This window comes from Cyrtonyx montezumae, unplaced genomic scaffold (genome assembly GCF_038088225.1).
Source record: "Cyrtonyx montezumae isolate F1298 unplaced genomic scaffold, pur_monq_1.0 scaffold_36, whole genome shotgun sequence".
Classification (NCBI taxonomy): domain Eukaryota; kingdom Metazoa; phylum Chordata; class Aves; order Galliformes; family Odontophoridae; genus Cyrtonyx; species Cyrtonyx montezumae.
In genome coordinates, this window is record NW_027072041.1 from 12,028,469 (window position 1) to 12,042,151 (window position 13,683).

The 13,683-nt window shown below is 42.6% G+C and overlaps 1 protein-coding gene across 1 annotated transcript in view; it reads right to left on the bottom strand.

The window, feature by feature from the left end:
- Positions 1–917: 917 nt before the first annotated feature.
- The window catches only part of FAM81B (family with sequence similarity 81 member B), a 30,136-nt gene continuing 17,370 nt past the window's right edge, over positions 918–13,683 (bottom strand). The window contains exons 5-9 of the mRNA XM_065745474.1: positions 12,877–13,006; positions 8,744–8,850; positions 4,771–4,903; positions 2,638–2,833; positions 918–1,039 (exon numbers count right to left, since the gene is read on the bottom strand). Coding sequence (XP_065601546.1) covers positions 918–1,039; positions 2,638–2,833; positions 4,771–4,903; positions 8,744–8,850; positions 12,877–13,006 — 688 coding nt within the window. The remainder of the gene's footprint in view (positions 1,040–2,637; positions 2,834–4,770; positions 4,904–8,743; positions 8,851–12,876; positions 13,007–13,683) is intronic.

A 13,683-nucleotide genomic window follows, 5' to 3' on the forward strand; every position in this document is an offset into this window, starting at 1 on the left:
TTTCCAACCTTATGAACCTATGAACAAAGAGGGAGATTAATATTCTGTTTTCCTCCTGTGGAACTAACAGCTAAATAACAGGAGGAGCAGGAGTGTGGGTGGAAATACTAACTTTTGGTTAAAAAGGATAAAATGCCCAATTTGTGTACAAGTGTACTCTGCTGATAATTTTTAGAATCTCCAGTAGCACATCATTGCTCAAAAAAAATATAACTGGAGTCAAAGAAATACTGTAGGATTTTACTTTATACTTTGAACTTTATACTTTTGTGCTCAATAAGGACAAGCCAAACCCCAAACAATCCGTTCCTTCTCAGATCTTCCTGAGTCACATGACTCCTTACCTAAACACTCACTGAATTTCTCAAGATCCTACAAGTGCTCAAGATCAAAATCGCATAACACTGGGGGTCCCCCGTGCTTCTAATTTCTTTCCTAATTTTTTCCACCTTCCCTGCCATTCAACACTCTCTGGTTTTGAGGAAGGCTTCCTCCACGCAATATAAAATCCTATTGTAAAGAATACATTCAGGAAAATGAATAACACAGTTGCCAGGTTGGCATCCTGAAAATAGGTAAAGACCTGAAAAGAGTACCTGGAAAGCAATCCAAATGCCGTATAATCTGTCACGTTAGCCATTAGAACTGTGCTAACAGTGCTTAAATACTGAGTGATAGGTTTCCTCAAGTCCTTTAAGTAGTATGAACGCTTCTGTAAGAAATCTGCTCTCGAGATTCTAAGTCAGTCCTTTCTTAAAGCCTTTCTTCATACACTTCTTCCTTCTGAAATTGAAAATGGCTGCAGGTGTAGCAGAGCTGTATATTTTGTGTTTAAAGGCTATTTTTTCCTTTAATCCGATGCTGCTTCTCACTGGAGAGAGCATCTCCAAGTGTTTATAAGGATTTGCTTTTGGAGCTCATTGAAAGTTTCTTGCTTTGTACCTTTGTGTGTCTTTCTCAGTTTTCTTTTTTTCCAGTTTCAGCTTTGTGTTCTGTATTTGTCTGAGCAGCTCCAGAGACTCGTGAATGGACTGAAATCCTGGTAGAAAAATAGGGACAATTAATTATATTGTGGTTGCTTTCAGTACACTAAGGGGATTCTTCTTCTCCTTCCCAAGTATGTCTGACCCACATCTAAATCAGAGCACATTAAACCCAATCTCTTTATTTCATCTTTTTACTGAATACCATAAATATGCATTATCAGCTAATGTTTCCAGCTCCTTGCTGTAGGATTCATATCCTCCAGTGCACTGTACATATTATATCAAGCATGATAGGAATAAACTGTGATCAACATACTTGCAGTTTGAAGTTAAGAAAGTACTGTCTGTGTATAAAACCAAGGGTGGTGTTAGATGTTGTATTGTTTCTATATTAAGCACTGATTTTTGTTTATTTAAGTTTGCATTAAAGACACCCTGTGTTCCCACCAATGTGCTTGGTGCATTAAGGTAAGTATATTTGGCCAGGCTTCTGCAGGGTCTGTGGAGTTCCTCTATTTACTTTTTTTAAATGGTGGTTGCAACACGACAGTGGGTGTCATTTTTCTTTTTGAAGGCAAATAATGCCAAGTCTTTGTGTAAAACAGTTCTCTTCTGTTATTGACTTCCTCAGTCAGGAATCTCAAGAGCTCCCACTGTAACACCGGAACCTTTTATTCTGAAATTTACTATTGCCAGCATTCTTCTGCTTACTGGATTAAACTTGATGGTCAGTCCTTCCTGCCTGGAGCTCCTTCCAGTATCAAGATTGTTGCTAATTTAGAGCCTGGTTTGTTGCAGCTCTGGAGCAAAGCTTGTTGGTTGCAAATAATGAAGGAGTTGGAACTCAAGTGAGGAGCTATGGTCCTAGATCACAGACAACTTGGAAGATAAGATGTGAAGCACATGTGTAGTGTTTGTCAGCCCTTGGAGTGCTGGCTGAGTGATCTTTTTGCATAAACTAGTGTTACCATTTAGTTTCCACAATCAGCTGCAAGTGGGATACTTTATAGTGAGCAAAAGCTTCCTTTTTAAAGCCTTGTGCTTCCTTCCTGTGAACTGCTGTCGAATGTTGAACAGCCAGAATTGGCTCAGACTGATAACGAGTCCATGTTATGGGAATTGCACTCAGTGTGACTGTGCCCATAAGAAGCATCTACTGTGTGTTCAGCAACGTTATCTAAATGCTTCTGTATTCCTCTATCCTACAGTCTGGATAGGGTAGTTATTAAACAACCAGGTGCCTCTTTCTGAACATCCTGTTAGTGGAAAATGAGGAGTAAAGGATGTAAAAAATACAGAACAGTCTGAAACAATCAAACATGATCTCAGCAGCAGGACCTGAGGTAAAAGGCAAAATCTTTTACCTCTCAATTAAGGTTATTGGCCTTCTGAGCAGAAGATAGAAGTACTCAGAGAAAATTGGGAAGTGAAACTGCCTTTTAGATCCTCTTACCATCAGATCCTCAGGAAGAGAAAGTAACCTGTGTGTAAATATCCTGCTGGTGCTGGTAAGGACAGCTGGGCTAACCCAGATACCTAAAACTGACACCTGTGAAACCAAGATGTAGGAGAGAGCAACGGTCTTTTGGAGGTCCTTGTTTCATTACTTTACTTACAGATGCACTGACAAATAACTGCATGAAATTCTCACCTGATCTGTATTCACTCTGGATTTCCTCAAGCTCCTTCCAAATCTGTCTTTCAAACCTGGTGATTCTTGCATGGAGGCTTTTTTCACCACTCTTCATTTGCTTCAGCTGCCTTTTGTGTTCCTCTGGGTTGTCCGATTGTTCTAGCTGTAGTGACAGAAGTAGAAGCTTCTCTTCTGTTTTCTTTTCTGCTGCTTCCTTTAAATACATGGCACACGTTAATGGTAAGATGCTTTAAACATGCCCACCATTATTCTCCATTCTGGTAACCCTGAAATTAATTAAGTTTTCTTTCTCAATCCCAAGAGTAAGAGCACTGCAGAAATGCAGTGAGGTCTGGTACCCTGGAAGGACATCAGTCTTCTTTTCCTCAGCTAACTGGATTAACTGGGGCAGGCCAGAGGGGCATTTTAATGATTTTATTTATTCATTTATTTTAACTTCAGTCGCTCTCTCTGTTTCATTCTCTAACAACAGTCTGTGAATGCAAACAACTTATTTCAGGCTGCTTTCACAGGCTTACCTCAAACACGTGTTTTTGAGACAAGGGGCAAAGCAATGAGGGGTATACCCAGCTCCATCATTAATATGAGGAAGGGCAGTGAGCCCCTAACAGATAGTCTTTGGAGCCCAATGCCATCCCTGTACCTCCTCAGAGATGTGCTCATACCCAAGCCATGCTGCTGCCCACCTATTTCTTGCTCTCCAAGTTGCACTGAGCCTTCTGCTAAGGTACTAGTTTGACCATCAGCATGGTCAAAATCCCTCACCTCTGCAGCCCTCGTGGCTCAGAGGATTCAGGCAATGCTAGGCTCTCCTTCTCAGAGCAAATATTTGCAAACCTAGCAGTTTTTTTAACCTAAAATGAGTTTACAGTGATGCTGAAAATGCCTTCTGTGTTTATTAAACATTGCCATGGTGTACAGGTGGCTGGTAGTGTGAGTCAGCTCCAGGAATAACCAAACTGCTGCCTCACACTCCCAACACAGCTCCAGCTTCAGCACAAAACACCTGTTCAACAGCATGCTGAAGATAACCTCAGCCCTTAGGGGCTAAGCTGTGTCTTCCCTGAGAAGGCACCCACCTGCTGTAGGAAACTGCTCTAGCAGGGGGTTGGACTCAATGACCTCTGGAGGTCCCTTCCAACCCCTTCTGTGATTCTGTGGCCACCAGTTGCCCTGTGCACGCATGTATGCTTGTGCACAAGAATAGAGGCATTCCTTATAATGTCATCTGTTAAAAGGTGACTTAGAAAACTTGAAGTCCTGTTGAAGTTGCATTGCCTTGACACTGCAGTCTCCCTGAGTAGAGCATAACTACGTATTCTGGTTTGTTTCATCAGCAGAGTAGCTATGAGGCTGTGCCTTAAGGGTCAGAAACACTTCTGTATCCATCTGGTTGCACCAGAGGTTGGTTGTACTGACAACAAGAGATTGTGAAGCCAAATAAGTGGAAATAAAAGTCTGATGGTCTTTTATTTCCTTTTTGGGTAATTTCTTTGTGTGGTTTTGATTAGCAGTCTTCATTCTGGTGGTAAGACACGGAAGGTGTGTTTCAATTGGTTTTGAACTCTGAAGCTGAGTGAACCACATACAGCAAAGGAGGAAAATAATTTTAGAGTTGTGAGGGAATTCATTAAAAGATTGGTCCTGTGCCAGGCACTAACTGCTGTGGTGGAATCTAAACTCGCTGCATATTATTATACTGACTACAGCATGGTGATGGCTGTTTAAAACCAGTAACAACTTGCCTAGAAGATCCCTTACTATTCTGATATTGTCAGTGAATGAAAGAAAACCTGATGATGTTCACTGATGGGACGGGTCACCGCTATGGGGTAAACTGGGGCTTCACAAATGACCAATTCATATTTGTTGCTTAGAGGGTTGTGGGATCTCCATCCTCAGAGGTACTTAAAAACCACCTGGAGGAGACCTACGACCTGCCTTTGTGGTTGGTCCTGAGGGAGGAGCTGAACCTCAGGACTTCCAGATATTTGAAATAAACTACAGTCATTTTTATTTTTATTTTTTCATATTTTATCATTGTACTGGCCATTCCACAAGGCACCAGGGCAATTCTGTTTTTGTGCATGACCTCACTGCGTGCACAGCTTGCTGGGAGGGAAGTCTTACCAGCCTCTCTTTCATCACACTGAGCAGCTGGTGCTGGTACTGGGCTTGATCTGCAGATTGTGTCAGCTGCACCTCTGTCCATTTCCGCTGGTTCTCAATCTGATCTTTGAAGTCCTTTAGAACACTTGTCAACCTAAAATTAGGATTGGGGTTCTTTTTTAGTAGCAAGACTTAAGGTTTAGTCAGCACTGTAGGGGAGTCTTGACTCATTAGTGTGAATTGTTTAAGTTACTTCAGATTTCATCAGTAGCTCTGTAAGGAGACCAAGCTCGATTATTTTATTTAGCCTTACCTTGAAGGTTGCATATACGTGACAAAATGTAATTTCTCTAATGCCATCTAATTTAAGAAAATACCTGAAAAAATGCATAACTGCATTGATTCCTAAGGCACACTTGGATGCAGAGAGTGACCAGCTGAAATTTGTTTGGGTCTCAGCCAGGTTACAAACCAGCAAGTAACAGCGGGGTTTTCCAACTAGCCCATATGCTTGAAGCACTTATAACACTTAATGTCACTTACCAAAAGAGAGAACCTGTTTTTTAAAACCAAGTGATTGATAACAATTTTGAATCTGCCTAATGAAGTGATAATTGCCGTCACAACTAATGTAATGTGAGAAACAAATTATCAATAATAGGATTTTTCTAAAGGACTTATTGTTGCTGTTTCCTTGCTGTAGACAGCACTTTGCTAAGATCTCATATGGCTGTGAGGTCAGTTTATGGTTGTTATTCATTTTATTAGTTCTAGAACGATTTTAACAATAAAAATTCAGAACACTGATTTTGTCATTTATAGGGTGCACATGACAACTGTAATTCCTGGGGCACCAGTTTCTTCTCATGAGACAATAGGATGGTATTTTGTTATGACACTGGTGATACAGACACTGCTTAACCTGAGTAATTTAGTACAAGTAAGGGAAGCACAAAAAGCTTTTATTGGACCTAATAAAGCCAGCCACTGGCTGGACCACCGAAACCTTACTTTGGGCTGATAGAGATGGAGACAGTGCTGTGCTGAAGCCACTACTACTTGCTCTAAGGATATTGATCGTGACAGCAGGATCTTGAGGATCAGCAAGGAAGCTGACGAATATCTGTTGTTCTGCCCAACCACCAAATCAGGCAATAACAGGCCGGGTATCTCTTCAGAAAGAACTTAGTGTGGTAAATCATAGATTGTCATCCATTAGGCATAAACAAGAAGTTCCACGTTGCTATTTTTTGTTAATGTTACTGAACAGATTTAAGCAATATCATTTTATTGGGAAAAGAATTAATCATGAATGATAGAATTTAGAGTCAACATTGCTCAAAGTTCCAAATAAAGTTCTGTTTATTTAGTGGCATTTGGCATTTGACTTTGTTATATTTGGACAATGGGAAGAAACGCTTAAACCTAAAAATGTACTGTTTGAAAACTGTTTTTACGCAAGTTAAAAAGCATGGCAATTGTGAGCAACTGTTGCCATGGGGAGTACTGGAACAATTGCAAAAATAATTGATATAACATTCTGAAACTAAAAATGATTGCCCTGAATCACGCTATCAGTTACAGATTCAGTAGAAGCGCAGCAGAATGAGATGACACTGAATGATCATAATGGTCTCTGGGATGCAAGTCTGTGACTCGTGGCTCTCTACCAAGGAGGATGAAGAGGCTGGGGCCCATCTCTGCAAGGACAGCACAGTGTTGTAGTCAAACAGCACCAAGTTCTGTTTCATTTACAATCTTCCTCAATTAGGATGGTGAGGCCCTGGCACAGCTGCCCAGTGAAGCTGTGGTGCTCCATCCCTGGAGGCACTCAAGGCCAGGTTGGATGGGGGGGAGCAGCCCTACCCGTGGCAGAAGGTTGAGCCTGGGTGAGTTTTGAGGTTCCTTCCAACACAAACCATTCTGTGAGTCTGAGTTACCATTCCTCCTGCATGGAGCTAACAAAAAATAGATCTATAGTGAGCCAAGCTACAGAGGCAGATGAGTTGGCATATCCTTTAGTCCAGAAAATCCCTGAAATATTAATGAGATACTTGTAGATATTTAATAAAAGCATCCTCTAGTAGTGCTCAATAAACATGAGAGCAATCAACTATCAACAAGCAATCTACCTCTGTGCAGTTGAATACAGTTATTCCTCAGCTAACAGACCCTGAGAGACAAGCACCCGGTCCCCCAGCTATGAAGGCTAACATTATCTAGCAAAGCACAACGCCTCCTGAAGTCCTGAAGTAGTTGAAAAATTCATCAGGTTTTCAGTATCTGTATATGGAAGTATCAGTTCACACTTTTACAGTACAACTGCCAGGCCAGAAAAACTGCTGGTTCCCAGACTGCTTCATGTCAATTGAAGAGGTAACTGGGCTTTAATGCCTACTTAAACGTGCCAGTTTACAAGCAGAAACTCCAGCCTGTCCTAGCAAAAGAAGTTAATTTTTTACTTCATGTGAAAAGACACAATGCTAAACCTTGGAAGCCCTCTACTGCTGAAAGTTTCAGTAAGGCCTAAATGACTTAGAAGAAACTCAGCATTTCCTTCGGTTTTCATATTTCCCTCTTTTCTGGTATTTTTCCATTTTTCTTTCTCTTTTCTTTTGGTATTTACTTCTTGTTCCTCTTACATTCTCTTGATTCTCACCATCGCTTACTCTCAGTCTTTAGGTAACTCCTTTTTTCTTCACTTTAATTAATTCCCCCTTTTAGCTATTATTTCACCACTCATTCCTATTTCTTTTCCTGTTTTCTTGATGTGAACATTTTGTGCCTAAAGTAGCATATTTTTAACTCTGAATGCAATTCAGATAAATTTAATAATTCAAATACTCCAACATTTTAACAAGTGGAAATACTGCCTTTGAAATACTGTCACAGCATTATTGTAATTAGATTTCAAATTACTTGTGCTGGCTCTGAAGTATAATGCTAGGCTGTTTTGCATTGTTCTACGTAGGAATGTAATGTACTTTAATTCATTGTGTAATCGCTGGAGCTCCCACCTCTCTAAAACTCATCAAGACTTAAAGGACACTTTAAAAGTACTTTTGCATTCAGAACAGGGGAAAAATACAGGTTAAGAATGAAACAATAAATTAGAAATCCAAGGGCATGTGAAGCTGTAGAGCTTCACCCCTCAGCTCCATCCCTGTCCTGCCCTGCCCACCTCCCTCTGCCATCATTGCCCCATCCCAGCTGCTCTCTCAGAACTTGAACAGTGTTGTGGTTTTGTGGTTTTGATGCCGGTATTCCACATCAGAGCATCATGCAGCCGTTAAGGAGTTAATGCTGCTGGGAGCAGCAGAGGCGCAGCGCTCTGCCTGGGCGCGTTGCTCTGGGCTGCCGTGGAGGTTCAGCACGTGTGCTTCCCCTGCAGTTCCTCCTTAACGTAAGCTCACGGCTTTTGGTTTGGAAGCTTCATTTCTCTCTCACTTGTTCAATTTTATTATATTTAGTAAAGTTACCGTTCCTTCTCAGATCGTGCCGTTGTTTTTGTAGACACATCTCTTCCCGCTGTTTCCCCCTCCCCCTCCCGGAGCGCGGCTCTGCTCGGGCGGCCGCGTGGCCACTGATGCAGTTTCTTTTTCTCCCCTCTCTCCCTTCTCGGTTTCCCTTGGGTTACTGTCACGGATAACACCGTGACAAACAGGCAGAGCAAGTGCTTCAAGTAAGTCACAAGTTAGCCTCGATTAATGTGGTAAATAGTCTTTCTATTCAGTGCCTTTCTTTTAAGTAATGGCTTTCATACCTTTCTTCTAACAGGATGGCATTTAGTGCCTCATTTCAACAATTAGCTTGCAAGACAATGTATTTTCATCATGTATTTTCATTATTTTATAGCATGGATCTTCATTAACCTTCTTTTATTGTTTTGAATAGATGTTAATTAATGGGTTTGTTTGAGTGTTTCATGACAACCTGCTCATCATACTAAGCATTCAAGGTGAACTACCATAATGAGAAACCCTTCATCACCTACTTGAAATCCAGAAGTTGCAATTCATGATGTTGATCTCGCTGGACTGTCTTTAAGTTTGAGCTTTGATCAGAGCTGGAAGTTTCTAGCTTTCCTAATAGCTGCATTACCTAATGAGAATTCAACAGAGAATGCCTTTATGAGCCAGAATGTGAGCACTTACATTTAAATATGCATTATGATTGCAAGAGTGAAAAGAACAACTGATACAAAGGTGCATCTTAGAACCTCTCTCACAAATGATTTCATTCAGGGAGGACTTGAGCTCAGAGTCTATAAGAACCATCAGAGGCTGTAAGAACCATTTAGTGGAAGTTTTTTTGTACACAGGCTTTGTAACTAAATTCACATATAACGAACACTTTTTATTTCAACAAGACACTTCCCTGAAGCTGTTAGGATCCAAGAGGTAATGTTTCTTGACAGAAAATACCTGATGGACTGACACCACCAGCAAAAGGAGACAAGTCACTCACATATCAATTCCTACCCTACCACATCCAGGCTGGAATGAACGTGCAAAGCACCACAGAGCACTCTAGCCTGGTTACTTGATGCACTCCCAGACACCTCTGGGAGCTGTTCCTGTTCTATGGGGCCATTCCCTTCTGGGGGCACAAGGAAGAGGGACTGCCTCAGGAACCAGGGCTGTGGTTTCAGGTGAATCATAAAATTGTAGAACCATAGAATCATTTGAGTTGAAAGAGATGCTTAAGTCCCTTATCAAGTTGCTTATCGAGTCCAATTCCCCTGCAATGAACGGGGACACCTACAGCTTGAGCAGGCACTCACAGCCCCGTCCAACCTGACCATGTCTGTCTGCAGGGACAGGGCATCCACCACCTCTCTGGGCAGCCTGTGCCAGTGTTTCACCAATCTTATTTGTTGTGGTTTTGTGGTTTTGATGCCGGTATTCCACATCAGAGCATCATGCAGCAGTGAAGGAGTTAACGCTGTGGGAGCAGCAGAGGGGCGGAGCTCCGCACCGGATGCCAGGCGGCGCTCTGCCTGGGCGCGTTGCTCTGGGCTGCCGTGGAGGTTCAGCACGTGTGCTTCCCCTGCAGGTCCTCCTTAACGTAAGCTCACAGCTTTTGGTTTGGAAATTTTATCTTTCTTTTCTTTTATCATTGTTCAATTTTATTATATTTAGTAAAGTTACCGTTCCTTCTCAGATCGTGCCGTTGTCTTCTTGTAGACCCATCTCTTCCCGCTGTTTCCCCCTCCCCCTCCCGGAGCGCGGCTCTGCTCGGGCGGCCGCGTGGCCACTGATGCAGTTTCTTTTTCTCCCCTCTTTCCCTTCTCGGTTTCCCTTGGGTTACTGTCACGGATAACACCGTGACAATTACTGGTGGAGAATGCGGGCAGTGCAGTATTTGTACTCCATTGTAAATCTGGTGCTAAGTGGACTAAGGTTTTTCATGTACCTTATAGCATGCTGGCGTCTTTTTAAGCTCCTCGCATTCAGCACTGGAGTAATGTGTGCATACAGCTACTTTAGTGTGCTGAGGGGGTTACATGCCTCCTGCCTAAACATCCTGGCTAACGTGACAGATTATGCGGCATTCGGATTGGTTTCCAGTTACTCTTTCAGGTCTTGACCTATATTCAGGATGTCAGCCTGGCAACTGTGTTATATGTTTTCCTGCATGCACTCTCTGCAACAGTAATTTACATCATGTGGAGGGAGTATTCCTCAAAACCAGAGAGTGTTGAATGGCAGGGAAGGTGGAAAAAATTAGGAAAGAAATTAGAAGCGTGGGGACCCCTGGTGTTATGCAATTTTGATCTTGAGCACCTGTGGGATCCTGAGAAATTCAGTGAGTGTTTAGGTAAGGAGTCATGTGACTCAGGATGATCTGAGAAGGAACGGATTGTTTGGGGTTTGGCTTGTGCTTATCGAGCTATAATTGATACTCTGGAGAGAAATGGTTTCCAAACTGAGGTCCTGAGCAAAAATGGAAACCTCAAAGTTAGACCTGACCAATCACAGGAGGCACCGGCATCAGTGTCGGTTGCCCCTGTGGAAGCCCAGAAATGGACACGGGTGTCCTTGTGCCTAGAATGGAAAGAAGAGGAAGATCCAGGCGAGGGGCCCTCCTCAGCACCACCACCACCACCTAGAAAGGCCACTAAGAAAAGTGAGAGACATGGAGAAGACAGCGATGATGATGGAGTCACTGTTACCACTATTCATCGGCCCCTAAAGATGACTGAAATACAAGGTTCAAGAAAGGAGTTTGTACAGCGCTCAGGTGAATCTATTGTCACCTGGTTGCTGTGGTGTTGGGACAACGGTGCCAGCAGCATGTCCCTAGATGGCAGCGAAGCCCACCAACTGGGAAGCATTGCCTGAGACCCAGCTATCGGCAGAGGAATTGGCAGATGTCTGAATGGAGTCGCTACCCTCTGGGAACGAGTACTAGTGGCTGTAAAGGATAGATATCCTTACAAAGATGATCTGGAGCCTAAGGTGGAAAGATGGAACACCGTGGAGAAAGGCATCCAATTTTTGAGAGAAACAGCCGTAGTAGAGATGCTGTATGATCCCAATTTCATCCCTAACAATCCACACCAGGACCGTGATCCTGATAGAGTAAGGTGTACACCTGATGTATATTGTAAGCTCTCAAAAACAGCACCAGAAAGGTAAGCAAGTACACTGGTAGCAATGTTCCATAGATTCGAGGGTCAAGACAGAAGACTCCCAGTTTATGAATTGACTATTACACTCCAAAACTTTGAACAACAGTTTCCACCATCACGTGCTTCCATTGCAGCTATAGCAGCAGAAGAAGTAGGTGAGATGAAGGAGACACAGAAAACTATACTGGAGGAACTGTCATTACTGATGAATAGGGATGAACCTGTGTCAATATTGGAAACACCTGATGAAGACGAGCATGACCCAAAGAATCTGATGAAGCAATTGATGAAACTGTTGAAAGTCTTGGCCACCAAAGGCAACCGCCCCTCTGCTCGAGCAAATGACAGCAGTAACACCATATCATGTGTGGCCATGTGGAGCTTCTTACGAGAAAACAGAGAGGACATGAGGAAGTGGCATAAAAAACCCACTCCTGCACTGCGAGCACGGGTGAGAGAACTACAGTAGAGATCAGCCACCAATGACATTGCTCCCGTCACTGCAGGTAACCAATAGAGGGGCCCTGCCCTCAGCCATGGGAGGGAAAGGGATAATAGAGTGTATTGGACTGTGTGGATCAGATGGCCTGGCACATTAGAGCCACAAAGATATAAGGCACTGGTGGACACTGGTGTATATATACATATACACTGGTGTATATATAATACCTTTAAATCCAATCAGGAGATAAAACTGATTAAAGGAGTAAAATTTCCTTATAATGCATGGAAGGATAAACTAGGAAAAGAACTTTATCTGCATCTCAAACATTAACCCTGCAAAACGGAGCCCAGAAGGCGCCTTCCTCAAACCAAGCGGTGACAGAGATAAGCATTTCAAACACAGACCTTGTCAGACGGGCCTGGAATACAATGGGGGATGAATCAGAGGGAATTACGAAAGACAAACAGCCTTCATCCCAAAGACCACCTGAAGAAGCGTGCAACCCCCTAGCGACTGGTCACACAAGCATAGAAGGATAAAATGATTGGCCAAAAGGAGGAGGGGACTTCAGGGAATTTTAAATAAGACACTGTATAAAAGAAGAGGGAACCATCTTCCTGGGGTGTACATCGTTGGTGGAGCAGAGACTCCCCAGTACACCCAGCGCTGCTTGCTTATTGCTTTTCACCTTTTGATTGTAATAAAATATTCCAAAAACTCCGATTGGACTCTGAGCGTTTATGACACACTTAAAGCAGAGTCATGCTTTAATTCAAGGGTCTTGTAAACCATACTGAGAAACCAATTGTGGATTGTCATTCACAGTCTTACTATTCCCAAATCCTATAATGGTTTTTTTATCTGTTTTAAGACTACCTCTATTACAAAGGCCACTACCATCCCACAGCACCAGGAAAAAAAAAACATCTTTATCAAAAACAAATTGCTGTATCCATTGTTAATGTCAGCACGTATGACAGTAAGCTCTGTGTGTGTGTTTGCCTCACCATCACTCATCAGGTATAGCACTGTGAATTTCTATACTCACCATCTTCTCAAAACTGCTAACATGATTTTTGAAGGTCGAGTGAAGGCTGTAGATCTCCTTATCAATCTTCTGGACCTCGTGCCTGATAACACGGATGTCTCCTGACAGCTGTGCAATACTCACTTCACATCTGCAAACAGAGACAAGAGAACTTCTCCATGGACACATATAAGGGTGGAGCTGAAGATGAGGAAGAGGAAGGCACTCAGCATTTGAGCAGCAGTCCCCTGAACTGAAGTGACCACACAAGTGACCATACACTGCAAACCTCCTCGTGGCTCCCAGCAGCTTGAGGTGACTTGAACCAGTCCACAGCTCACCCTGCTGGGCCAATTCCTCCTTGATTTCCTGCTGTCTAATCTTAACGGTGAGCTAATTTAAATCTGAAATGCAAATTGAGAGGTTACTCAGCCGCTCCGGCTGCCTGCCGTTTTTGGATGCCTACCCAGAGCGTAGGAGTGCCCAGACGGCAGCATTCTCTGGCTGGAAGCAGATGTGGAGGATGATTGGGTTTGGAATGGCAACAGGCAAAAAAAACTCCAACACTGTGTTTCATAGGAAGCACTTGTCATTTACTATTTAAACTCTTTCAGTTGCTTTCAATAGTATATCTTGTCATATTTCAAATGGGCAAACAGATGACTTGAGAATGATGGCATTAATTGAATAATATTTAACCAGCTTATCTCCAGGTAATATATGCATCCCATTTCTTCCTGTCTTTACTGCATCTATATACAATGCATAATATATGTGTATATATTTACATAAAACCTTTTTTTTTTCCCCAGGAAAAGGATTTGCTTT